Below are 13,086 nucleotides of genomic sequence, written 5' to 3'. Positions count from 1 at the left end.
TTAATCCTGATAATATGGATCCCAAGTGGATTACTTTGGGTTACTTCAGTTTACAACTAGATTAATCCTGATTATATGGATTCCATTGAATTACACTGAATCAATACTCATCATACTTAGATCACTCCTAATAGGAGGGATTACATGGAAAATACTCTAGATTCCGCCCGAATTGCAAGTAGATTATTCCGAAGTGTATTTATGACTTTAGATTGCCCTAAATAAGAAGTAGATTACTGTGGATTGCAAGTAGGTTACTCCGTTTGCAAGTAAATCGCTTTTAATAGGTTAGATTACAACTGTATTCCTTTGTGTTACTTTGATCTACTATAATTAGATTTCTCCTAATTTTTGATTGATCACTATATTGATCTGAATAATATGGATCATAAGTGGATCACTTTTGGGTTGCTTCAGTTTACAACTGGATCAATCCTAATTATATGGATTACATGTGAATTCCACTGGATCACTCCTGATTATACTTAGGTTTCTTCTAATTACATGGATTACAAGTGGAATACTCTAGATTTCGCTGGATTACAAGTAGATTACTTATAAGTGTATTGATGGCTATGGATTGCGCTGGATAGTAAGTAGACTTCTCTGGATTTCAATTAGATTACTCCAGATTTCTAGTAGGTTACTCTGGATTACAATTAAATCACTCCTTCTATGATGTATTTCAAGTAAATGACTTTCGGTTACTTTGATTTACAAGTTGATTACTCCGAATTGTATATATTACATATGAATTCCAATTAAAAACTCCTGATTATACGTAGATTACTCCTAATTATATGGATTATGAGTAGAATACTGTATATTCCATCGGGCTACAAGAAGGCTCCTAATTGTATTGGTCACTCCGGATGACTTTGGATAACAAGCAGATTACAAGTAGATTACTACTAATTATATGGATTAAATTGAAATACACCTTGATACTCCTAAATATACTTAGGTTTATTCTAATTACATGGGTTACAATTGGAATACTCTAGATTCCGCCGGATTACAAGTAGATTTCTCCTAAGTGTATTGATGCTTTTACATCACGTTGGCTAACAAGTAGATTACTTCTAAAAGAAGGGATTACAAGTGGAATACTTTAGGTTACCTTTCTTTTATAACTTGATTACTCCTAATTATATGGATTACACCTCAATTAAGCTGAATTACTCCTGAATATATGGATTAAATGTGAATTACGTTGGATGGATTATAAGTAAAATACCCTAAATTCCGCCGGATTACAAGTATATTACTCCTGAATGTATTGCTGACTCCACATTATTCTGGAAAGTAAGTAGATTACTCAGGATTTCAAGTAGATAGCTGCGGATTACAAGTAGACCACTTCTGAAAGGAGGGATTACAAGTGGAATACTTTGATTTACAGCATGATCACTCCTAATTATATGGATCACACCTAAATTATGCTTAATTACTCCTGATTATACGTAGATTTCTCCTAATTATATGGATTAGGAGTGGAATACTCTAGATTTTTTCGGATTGCAAGCAGATTACTCTTTATTATATTGATTACTCTGGATTACCCTGGATATAAAGCAATTTGCAGCGGATTGCAAGTACATTGTATATAGTTATATGGATTAAAGTTTGATTACTTCGGGTCACGTCATTTTAAAACTGGATTCCCGCGTGAAAAAGTTTCAATGGGTGAACCATGGGTCAACAATGGGATAAGCGTATGGTGAGCATGGGTTGAGCGTTGGATAAGCATGGGGTATGCGTGGGTTAAGCGTGGGGCAAGCGTGGGGCAAGCGTGGCTCAAGATTGTGTCAATGTTCACCCACGGTCGTCCCATGGTTATGAACATTGGTTCAATAATGGCAAACGACCCCTTCCCATGTTTCGCCCACGGCCCAACGTGAATTGGTTTGAATTGAACTTTGGAAAAATTTTAGAAGATGGACACAATCTATTACATTTTCCCTGCTTTTTAAAAAGAATTTGTGGATAAATAGTTTATTTTATTGGAATTTACAAAATTTTCAAAAAGTACATCATCCAATCAATTTTTCAGCAGAATTTTCGGAAAAAATTACTTTTATAGGACTTTGCAAAATTGTTGACAAGGAACATCATCAACGTAACTTTGTTCGATTTTTTAAGATGCTATACCTGCGTAAAAAAAGTTTGCATAGCTCAAACATGGAATCAGATCGTTCATCACATCGTTCAATCCGTCATCTACGAGAACTTTTTTAAAATTTTAATTTTTTCAATAACCAAAAGAATTTGAAATCGTGAGTCAAAGACCCGGGTGCACCGGATCGCGCACCAGGTCATTTAAGCGGTGATCTACGAGAACTTTTTTGAAATTTAAATTTTATCCATAACCAAAACAATTACAAATGGTGAGGCGACGACCCGGGGAGCCTGATCGTGCACCAGGTCCTTTCAAACGTTATCTACGAGAACTTTCTTGAAATTTAAATTTGGTCGATAACCAAAAAAATTGCAAATGGTGAGTCGACGACCCGTGTGCGCCGGATCGCGCACCAGGTCCTTTAAAACGTCATCTTCGAGAAATTTTTTGAAATTTCAATTTTATCCATAACCAAACAATTACAAATGGGGATTCGACGACCCGGGGGAGCCTGGTCGTGCACCAGGTCCTTTCAAACGTCATCTGCGAGAACTTTTTTGAAATTTAGATTTTAAAATGTACTTTAATTGGACCCTCGAAAATGTTTGAAAAAGCACAAAATTTTCTTATATGTTTTCGCTTTTTCAAGAGAATTTTCGGACCGAAAGAAAAATATCGAAAGAAAATTTGAATTTACAAAAATTGTGTATGTGTGTATACCTTTATTGGGTTCTGAAAAATTTTTGAAGCCGGAAATAATGAAGTCATTTATTCACAAGAATTTTGGAAGAAAAATGTACTTTTATTATTATTTGCGAAATTTTTGAAAGGGCTTAATTTATTTAATTTTCTTCATTGTTTTCGAAAGAATTGGTACAGAAATATTTTTTACACACTTCTAAATATTTGCGTAAATCACTCAATTTTTTTGCCTTTTTGAAGCTTTTATGGAGAAAAATTTACTATTTATTGAGGTTGGTAAGTATTTAAGAGTTTAAAATTTTACGGAATTTCTAATTCTTTCCGTATACAAAGATTGTATTACCGTAGTTCAGAATTTGATTATTCCTTAACGGGGTCTTGGAACCTTTAATAAACTTTTTCTAATTTTACTGTTATCTTAAAGTATAAGTTATTGGGATGGCTATAGGACAATGAGACAAACGTGGGTTATTATTGCAAGAATATAACTCTTCAGTGGGCATAACTGTGGAATAAAATTGCAGGATTCTAGTTCTGAAATTGATCATGTTTTATATGTGATAAAAGATCCTTGTGCACTATAACAATGAAATAAGACAATTGGTAGAGAAGGTTTTCCTAATTTTCCTAAATTTCCTAATGAGGAAATTGGTCATTATTTTAGTTGTCGAGAAGGTTGCAAGATCCTAATGAGGAAATTGGTCATTATTTTGATTGAGGACAAAAGTTTAACTTGAAAGAAATTCTTGTAGAATACGTGTTACATTATCTGGTGTACGAACCTGCGCACTCGGGTTGTCGATTTACCATTTGTAATTGTTTTGGTGATGGGCCAAATTGAAATTTTAAAGAGTTTTCGTAGATGACGTTTCAAATGGCCCGGTGCAGGATCCGGCGTACTCGGGTCATCGCCTCACCATTGCCAGTTATTTTGGATGTTGCTAAAATTTGATTTTGAAAAAGTTCTTGTAGAATACGTGTTAAACTACCGCATGCACGATCCTGGGACCCGATTCATCGACACACTATTTGTAATTGTTCTGGTTATTGACCAAATTTAAATGTTAAAAAAGATCTCGTAGATGACCTTTGAAAGGACCTGGTGCACGACCAGGCGCGCTGGGGTCGTCGACTTAACATTGAGAGTTATTTTGAGAATTGGAAAAATTTGAATTTTAAAAAAGTTTTTCTAGAATACGTATTAAATTACCTGGTGCGCGATCTAGCGCACCCGGGTCGTCAAATCACCATTTGTAATTCTTTTTGTGATTGACAAAAATTCAATTTTAAAAAAGTTTTTGCAGACTACTTTTTAAAGGACCTGGTGTACGACTAGGCGCACCCGTGATGTCGACTCACCATTTGTGATTGTTTTTGTTATTGACCATATTAAAAATTCAAAGATTTCTCGTAGATGACATTAAAAATGACGCGGTGCAATATCCGACTCACCTGGGGTATGGTCTCACCATTGGTAGTTATTTTGGGTGTTGGCAAAATCTTAATTTTAAAAAAGTTCTTGTAAAATACGTATTGAATTTCCTGGTGCGCGATCCGGCACACACGGGTCGTCGAAGCACTATTTGTAATTTTTTTGGTTATTGACCAAATTTAAATTTCAAAAAAGTTCTCGCAGATGACGTTTGAAAGGACCTGGTGCACGATCAGGCTCCCCGGGTCGTCGACTCACCATTTGTAATTGTTTTGGTTATGGATAAAATTTAAATTTCATAAAATTCTTGTAGATGACCGTTTAAATGACCTGGTACGCGAACCGGTGCACTCGGGTCGTCGACTCACAATTTGAAATTATTTTGGTTATTTAAAAAATTAAAATTTCAAAAAAGTTCTCGTAGATGACGTTTAAAATGACCTGGTGCACGATCCGGCCCACCCGTTTCGTCGTGTTACTATTGGTAGTTATTCTGGCTGTTAGCACAATTTAAATGTTCTGAAAGTTCTCGTAGATGAAGGTTTCAACGAAGTGGTGAACGATCTGATTCCATGTTTGAGCTATGAAAACTACATGAATTAAAATTAATATACTCTAGCTTCCTCCAGATTACAAGTAAATTACTCCTAAGTGTATTGATGACTCTAGATTATGCTGAATAACAAGTAGATTATTGCTGATTTCTAGTAGATTACTCCGGATTACAAGTAGTCCACTCCTTACAGAATAGATTACAAGTGGATTACTTTGGGTTACTTTGATTTATAACTTGATTACTCATTATTATATGTACTACATATTAGTTACGCTGGATTAATCCTGACTCTACGTAGGCTGCTTCTTATTACATAGATTACAAGTGAAACACTCTAAGTTTCATCGTATTGCAAGCAGATTACTACTAATTGTATTAATTACTTTGGATTATCCAAGATTTATTTTGGGTTACTTCAGCTTATAACTGGATTACTCCTAGTCATGTGGATTACATGTCAATTACACTGGATTTTTTCTGATTATACTTAGGTTTTTTCTAATTGCATAGATTACTCCAGATTACAAGTATGTTACTTCTAAAAGTATGGATTACAAGAGGATTACTTTTAGTTACTTCAGCTTACAACTGGATTACCAATTATTATATGGATTTAATGTGAAATACACTGGATTACTCCTGATCACATAGATTACAAGTATAATACTCTAGACTATAACGGATCATAAATAGAATACTCGTAAGTATATTTGTTACAAGTAGATTACAGTATTACATTGAATTACGTGGATTACAGCGAATTATCACTGGGAAAACCGAGACGTTCAGCAGATTACCAGAGTTGTTTCCCCTTCAAAAAATTAACTTTTTCATTCCTTGTATTTTTTTAATACTCACCTTTGAAAAATTGTTTGACAAGGGTCTGGCACTGATTTTGTTCCAAATTCTGTTATAACTATTCTCTGTGCAGCTTGATTTTTTTTAAATACTTCAGTTTGTATAAACCTTCGTTGATATGTTACTTTTCCATCATCAATTCCAAATCTATTTTTTGAAATAAAAATATTTTGCCGTCATAAAGTAATGCATGCACGAAATTTTAAGTGTTGCTATAGGAATTTAAAATGAACTAATTTTATTAAACACGAGAGGCCTTTCACGCTGAAATCAAACTAACCTTTGAAGATTATTGCATTTGATTTCATATCAGTTAATTTCGGAATTCCCGGAATTCAAGGGATTCACTAAATTTATGGAATTCACGTAATCATGGAGTTCGCGAAATTCGAGGAAATCATGGAATTTCAGGAATTAGCAGAATTCATAAAATTAAAGGACTTGATCAAATTTATGGATTTCATGAAATTCGCGGAATTTCCTGCATTAATGAAATTCACGGAATTTACGACTTTCACCTAATTCACCTAATTCATGGAATTTACGGAATTCATAGAATTCGTAGAATTTTTAGAATTTGTGGAATTCATAGTATTCGTAGAATTTTTAGAATTTGTGGAATTCTCATCATTCATGGAATTCTTTGAATTCTCGGAATGTAAGGAATTTAAGGAAGTTATGTAATTCATAGAATTCACGAAATTATGGAATCCACGGGAATGACGGAATTCATTAAATTCACGGAATTTATTAAATACAAGAAATTTGTGACATTCATGGAATAAACGAAATTTAAGGAATTTGCGAAATTCAATGAATTCGTGGAATTCATTTAAAGATAAGAAATCAAGTAATTCACAAAATTAAAAGAATTCACCCAATATAAGGAATTCACAAAATTTATGGAATTCAAGGAATTTTTTAAAGTCTTTGAATTAAATGCATTCCGTGAATTCCGTGATTTCATGAAATTCCATGAATTCATTGAATTCCAAGATTTCCTTGAAATTCGTGAATTCCAAGATTTCCTACAATTTCTTTAATTCCAAGAATTCCTTGAATTTCCTTAATTCCATTAATTCCACGAATTCCTTGAATTTGATGAATTCGTTTAATTTTGTGAATCCTGTGCATTCCATAAAATTGGTAGATTCCATGAATATTTAAAATATTGTGACTATGACATGAATGATAAGATTATAATAAATAACATTAGTTGTTTTTAAATCTTTTTATCTTTCTATTCTTTCTTTTTATTAAAATTTTTTTTTAAATCCTGTTCAGTGTGTACGTCGGAGTTTAAAATCAATTTAATTGAAAAAATTCGCATTAAAAAAGATGAAAAAATTGCTGGAAATTCCTTTGAAAACTGCATATTATGTCATATTTTGACAAATTTAATTTTAAGAGAATATTTAGAACGATTATAAAAAAGTACAAAAATTCAGATTTCGAAGAAAATTAAAAATGATTTTTTATTCTGAATAATCAATTTAAAGAGAATATTTTTAAATATTTAAAAGGGTTTTTCCAAATTGCCAACACATAATTTGTAAGGTTCAAAGACAATTTTTTAACCTCGAAGAATTTTTAAGAATAATTTTCATACATTTTTAGAAGGTTTGTAAAAATTTCAGAAATAATTAAACATTTGAACTTATTTCAAGAAGCTTAAAACAAAATGTAGAAGGAGTTAAAATTTTATCGCGTCTAATTTATAGCCTTGAAAATTAAACTATTTTATTTTAAGCTAAACAATCTTAAAACTTGATGGTGCCGGATTAAAATTTGGAAAATAGAAGAATTTAAAAATATGCACAATTTAATCATTTTAAATCATAATTTCCAAAATTGGAACATTCATAATTTTAAGAAATTGAAATTTTATAACATTTAACTAAAAGCGTTTACAATTGAATAAACTAAATTTGAAAAGATTTAAATTTAAATAAAATTTAATAAGAAGCAATGAAAAAGATAGGATAGTAATGAAATTTCCGAATTATAAAATTTCCGAAATTGAAAATTCCCGAATAACAAAATTCACGACAGTTTATAACATTACCGAATTGGAAAATTCCTGTATAATAAAACAGACGACAGAAAATTGCCGAATTATAAAATATCCGAATTCAAAAATTCCCGGATTGTAAAATTCAAGAAATTAAAGAAATAAAATTTAAACCAAATTTTTATTGATTACAAAAAGAATAATACAAATCTTTTCAATTGTTTTAAATTTAAAAATTTTTGAAAACTGTTTGAATTAAATATAACAATAGTTTAATATAAAATATTTCTATGTGACGCATTTTTTTAATGCATATAGAATTTTAAAAAAATAATAAAAAAAGTGTTCACAAAAATCGAATTTTAAATTTATATATATTTTCTTTACAAAACATTAAAAGGTATGATGAAAACAGATAGTGATTTTTTTTAGTTTGAGGGGGTTTAATTTCTTGAATTTTATAATTCTGGAATTTTTCCAATTCGGCAATTTTCTGACGGGTATTTTATTCTTCGGGAATTTTCAAATTCAGTAACATTATAAACTGTCGTGAACTGTTTTATTCCAAAATTTTCGATTTTGGGGATTTTATAATTTGGCAATTTTATTATACGGGAATATTTCAATTCGGTTTTTTTATTTTTTGAAAATTTTATTATGCGAGAATTTTAATATTTGGGAATTTTCCAACTCTGTATTTTATCTTTTCGGGAATTTTATTATTCGAGAATTTTACAGTGTCAGGAATTTAATTTTTCGGGACTTTTCAGTCGTCCCAAAATATTATTGTCCAAGAATTGGGATGTTTAAAGTTTTACATAATCAAAACATTTAAAATTGAAATAATTATAATTATTTTTAATTGTTTGAAACTTAAAACTTTAAATATTTGATTTTCCTTGTCAAAATACAACTTTTAATTATAGTTAAAAAATTAAATACTGGAAAAGGAAAATATTTGAAATAGAAAATTCCGGAAATTATAAAATGAGCGAAATGATAAATAGTCGAATTATTAAATTCTGGACTCTAGAAAATTTAAGTTAAGTTAATTTGTTTTAAAAATAAATAATATTTAATAATTGAATTTTGGGAATTTTTAATTTCGGAATTTTTATATTTCTTTGTTTTGAATTTATTCTGGATGCATTTATATCAAAATTGGTTGAGTATCAAGTATTAAAATTTATATTTTACGACTACGAATAATTAAACAAAAAAATTCACTTTTAAAATTTAGAATATTTAAATATCAAATTATTGAATATTAAACTGACTACTAAGACCTTCAATAGAAAATTTTTTAATTTTTAAAGATTCCCGTAAGACTTCTATTTAAAAGAGTTAAAAATGTTGATATTTAATGTGATACTGTTAAAAAAACCTAAGATTTTCTTTCAGTAAAAAAGGAAATAAAAGCCCTAATTCAAAAAACAATCCAAATCATTTTTGACTCTACTTTTTTGATGTCATTGTCTCTAAAGCAAAAATAAATTCATAAAAAATTTATAAATAAAATTGTAGGCATTTGCATTAAAAATTAAATGAAAAGTTACCTGTGCAGGAGTGCAGAACTATCAAATAGATGATCGAACGTGTATTCCCCAACTTTGAGACTTCCGGGACCATTTCTTAGCAAAGTTCCCTTCAGCCATTTTGGAATTTTTCCAGTAATTTTTCCATCAATGGCTTCGATTACTTCATGTTCACAAGATCTTGTCCACACAGATGCATCACAATTTGGATAATAGGTTTCTGATTCATGATTAGTTTTTAATCTTTTAGTGTCCTTATCAGGCCGACCCTGAATATAAAATCTAGTTAGGTCCTAACGAATTTTATAAAATTTTCAAAACAAGTAATTATTAATTTTTTTAATTGAATTTATTAAAATTATTTTCATAGAAGGAAAATTGTTTTCTGAAATACAAACACCAAAAGCTAAAACTTAATCATGGGTTACGAAATTCTTGGCTGATGAAAACTCCTACAACTCACTTGAAATATTTGGCTTTTCGAAGTTTTTAGGTGTGAAGCTTTTTTACCCAGCAAATTGCTGATCACGTTCCATTTTGAATGTTCCGACCTGGATCGCTTCATTTTTTTAAATTAGGAAATAAAAAAATGTCTTTTTATAAGAGAGAATGTTTCCGACTGTTAATGATCTCTATCAGTATTTCATTTGAATGTAATCATCTTTTAATTAATTCGTGATTATTTCTCTAAACTGATCTAGAAAAAAACAAGGTCAACTACGATTTTTTAAAAGAAAAATTGATAGGATAAAGTAGCTCGTCGATCAGTTTTTATAATAAAATCCATTATTCATCCTCTACCTTCAGATACTGAATGAGGGTCGTCCAGGCGCCTCTTGACCTTAAAAGGCATCGGTTTTTAATCACTTTAGTTAAAAGTGGTTGCGACTGAAACCTTACGGACAATCACGTGGAATTATTTAGGTTTCAAACCACGTGTGCCCGTGACACGTGGAATAAAACTGATATTGTAGACAATTTGCCAAATTTCTTTAATGATGGTTTATTCATTTGGGTTTTCTTTATTCCGGGTAACGATGTCATTTCACAGCTTAGGAAATGAGGGACCTTCTAGATATTACGTGACACTATTTTTATGAGTTGTTCTCTTCTATTTTTAAATTATTATTGATGATTAATTTCTCTAGCAAGCACCCCAGGTGAAGAGCTTCACATAGTCATTATGTAAAGCTCTCCACTCCGGCCCATTTCTTTGTTCTGCCGTTGGGTACGCTACCACTTACTTTACCTAATTACAACAATTAAGGAGAAATAATAGGAGGCGAAGTAGGGGAAGTAAGGATAAATTAGGAATGGAAAATCAGGGAAAGTACGAAGAAGGGCAATGAGAAGAAGTTAAGTAGTGGAAATTAGAAAAGAAAAGGGGAGGCAAGTAGGGAAAATAATAGGAAGGAAAGGAAGAGTAAAGGAAGAGGATGTAGAGGACGTGAGTAGAGGGGAAAGTGAAAGCGAGGGGAACAGTGTAAATAAGGGAAAAAAGAGGATGGGAAGTAGGTAAAGTAGAAAAAAGAGGTAGAATATGGGAAGAGAGATTAAGGAAATTAGAAGAACTGATGAGAATTGGGCAATTTTAGGGGAAATCACGAGAGATTGATTATGGGAAGTGAAGAGAAATGAGAAATGAGAGTAATAGAAGAGAAAATGATGGGACAGGAAGAGGAGGTTAAAGAGAAAGAAGAGGAAGTGGGTGGAGGTAGAAGAGGAAGTAATGGAAAATTATATAAAGGAAGTAAGAGGTCGAAGATAAAATTAAGTGAGAGGAAAAGAGACGGAAAGTATTCTGATTAGAAGTAGAAAAAGTTACAATAAGAAGAAAGTGTAAGTAAGAGAAAATGTGTGGAGGGGAAGTAGACAAATTAGCGGAAGTAGATCAAGTAGGGAAAATGATGTGAAATTTGGGAAGAGGGAGCTTGAAAAATTCAAATAAGTAATGGGTAAATGACGCAGGTAGGGGAAATATAGGGAAATGAGAAGAGGATGAATCGTGGATGTAAGAGGCTAGTAAGTTAGTGTAAGTAGGAGAAATAATAGGAAGGGAAGTTAGGGCAGAGGAAGAAAAAGAGGAATTATAGGAACTAGAGAAGGGAGAATATGAAGAGAGGGAAATTATGGGAGGGTAAGTAAAAGGAGGAAGAGTAGAGGAAGTAAAAGGAAAATAGAGTTAAAGCGAGTTGAGGGTAAGTAGGAAAAATGATAAGAGACGAGAAGTGTAAGTAAGAGAAAATGAGGAAAGGGGAAGCAGGTAAAGTAGTAAAAACAAGGTGAAATGTGTATGGAGAAGTAAGAGAAATTATTATAAATAAGGATGAGTAGAGGAACGGAAGTGAGAACTAGGGAAGAGAAGAGTTAGCTAAGGATTCGAGGAGAAGGGGAATTAGGGGAAAAGGGGGACTGGGGAGAGCAGAGACGGTCAAGCATGGGAGGGGGTGTCTTGAGAATACTTTTACTTGAATTCCTTAGATTTTTTGTTTCAATCGAAAAAATTTATATAGTTTTGATATTAACTTAGACGAGAAATTGACTCAATACATTAAGGGCCCATTTGTAATGTTTTAAGTATTATTTATTAATTTAATTAAATGAAATATTACATCACCAAATTTGTTAAGGGGATAGTACGTTTTCTGATCATTAATTATAAAAAAGATATTTTCAAACAATTTTGAGAAATATCAAGCCATTCTTCTTTCAAAGCTTTTTTTATTTTTGAAAGGCCTGCCATCTTATTTTTTGGTTCAGAATGAATCTCTTTTGTTTACAATTTAGTTAAAAATTTAATTACCTGCTTGAAAATACACGTAAGTTGTTAAAATGTGATCTTTTGGGGTAAACAATTTAACTACATGGTTGAACTACTTGGTTCATAACTTATTTTTTTATTAAAAATTTATCTCTTTCGTTGATTTGACCAAGAATTTGAATGTTATTTTTTTTAAATTCGTTTCTTTTTCAGCTAAAAATTAATTTTTTAACTAAAAATTTAACTATTACACTTTTAATTATAAATTCATTTCTTTTTAGTTAAAAATGAACATTTTTTATTTAAAAATAAAAACACTTGGTTCAATCTTCGCCTTTGTAACAAAAAAATTAATCTTCGTGGTTAAAAAATAAACTGTTAGATTGAAAAGTTAAATATTTGGTTCAAATTTGAGCTTTTTTCTAGGAAATTCAGTTTTTTCAAAGATTCATATTTCTGAAAATTTTATCTGTTTGGTTCAAAACTGAGCTGTTTTGCTAATAATTCGTTTTTTTTTTAGAATAAATTTTCTCACCTAAGATGTAACTTTTCAATTTTTTTTTTTAAATTAATGTTTTCTTGTTAAAATTGTTTGTTTGTTGAAAAATGGTCTTTTCTGCTAAGAAATTGATCCTTTTTTCTAAAAAATTATTCTTTTATGTATAAAATGCAATAACTTGGTTAAATATAATTCTGCTTTGTTTCAAGATTTAATTATTTTGTTGAACATTCGTCTTTTCTGGTGAAAAGTTAGTCTTTATTAATGTAATCGGTTTAGTCGAGGATTCAACTATTTTTATGAAAATTCGTATTTTTTGTTAAAAAATCAACATTTTGGTTGACAATTGAACTGTTTCTTTGAAAATTAAATTTGTTATAAAATTTCATATTTTTGGTTAAAAATTTAACTAATTTGTTAGAAAAGTAAACTGTCAGGTTAAAAATTAAACCATTTATTTGAAAATTGATCTTTTCTGTATGAATTATTTCATTTTTTAAATTAAAATTTACTTTTGTTATCTGAAATTCAACTATTCCATTTCGGGCTAAAAATTTTTCTTTTATAAATTGCAGATTCAACTACATGATAGAAAATTAATTAATTTAGATAA

General features: G+C 30.6%; 1 protein-coding gene across 2 annotated transcripts in view; it reads right to left on the bottom strand.

Moving 5' to 3' along the window:
* Nucleotides 1-10,019, bottom strand: part of LOC117178873 (carotenoid isomerooxygenase-like) — a 31,053-nt gene extending 21,034 nt beyond the window's left edge. For both annotated transcript variants that reach the window (XM_033370387.1, XM_033370388.1), the window contains exons 1-3: nucleotides 9,677-10,019; nucleotides 9,235-9,482; nucleotides 5,668-5,814 (exon numbers count right to left, since the gene is read on the bottom strand). In XM_033370387.1, coding sequence (XP_033226278.1) covers nucleotides 5,668-5,814; nucleotides 9,235-9,482; nucleotides 9,677-9,778 — 497 coding nt within the window. In that variant the 5' untranslated portion in view covers nucleotides 9,779-10,019. The remainder of the gene's footprint in view (nucleotides 1-5,667; nucleotides 5,815-9,234; nucleotides 9,483-9,676) is intronic.
* Nucleotides 10,020-13,086: the final 3,067 nt, after the last annotated feature.

Source organism: Belonocnema kinseyi, chromosome 8 (genome assembly GCF_010883055.1).
Source record: "Belonocnema kinseyi isolate 2016_QV_RU_SX_M_011 chromosome 8, B_treatae_v1, whole genome shotgun sequence".
In the NCBI taxonomy this organism is placed as follows: Eukaryota; Metazoa; Arthropoda; class Insecta; order Hymenoptera; family Cynipidae; genus Belonocnema; species Belonocnema kinseyi.
Note: the sequence above shows the minus strand (reverse complement) of the source record. Positions and strands in the feature narration are given on the sequence as shown.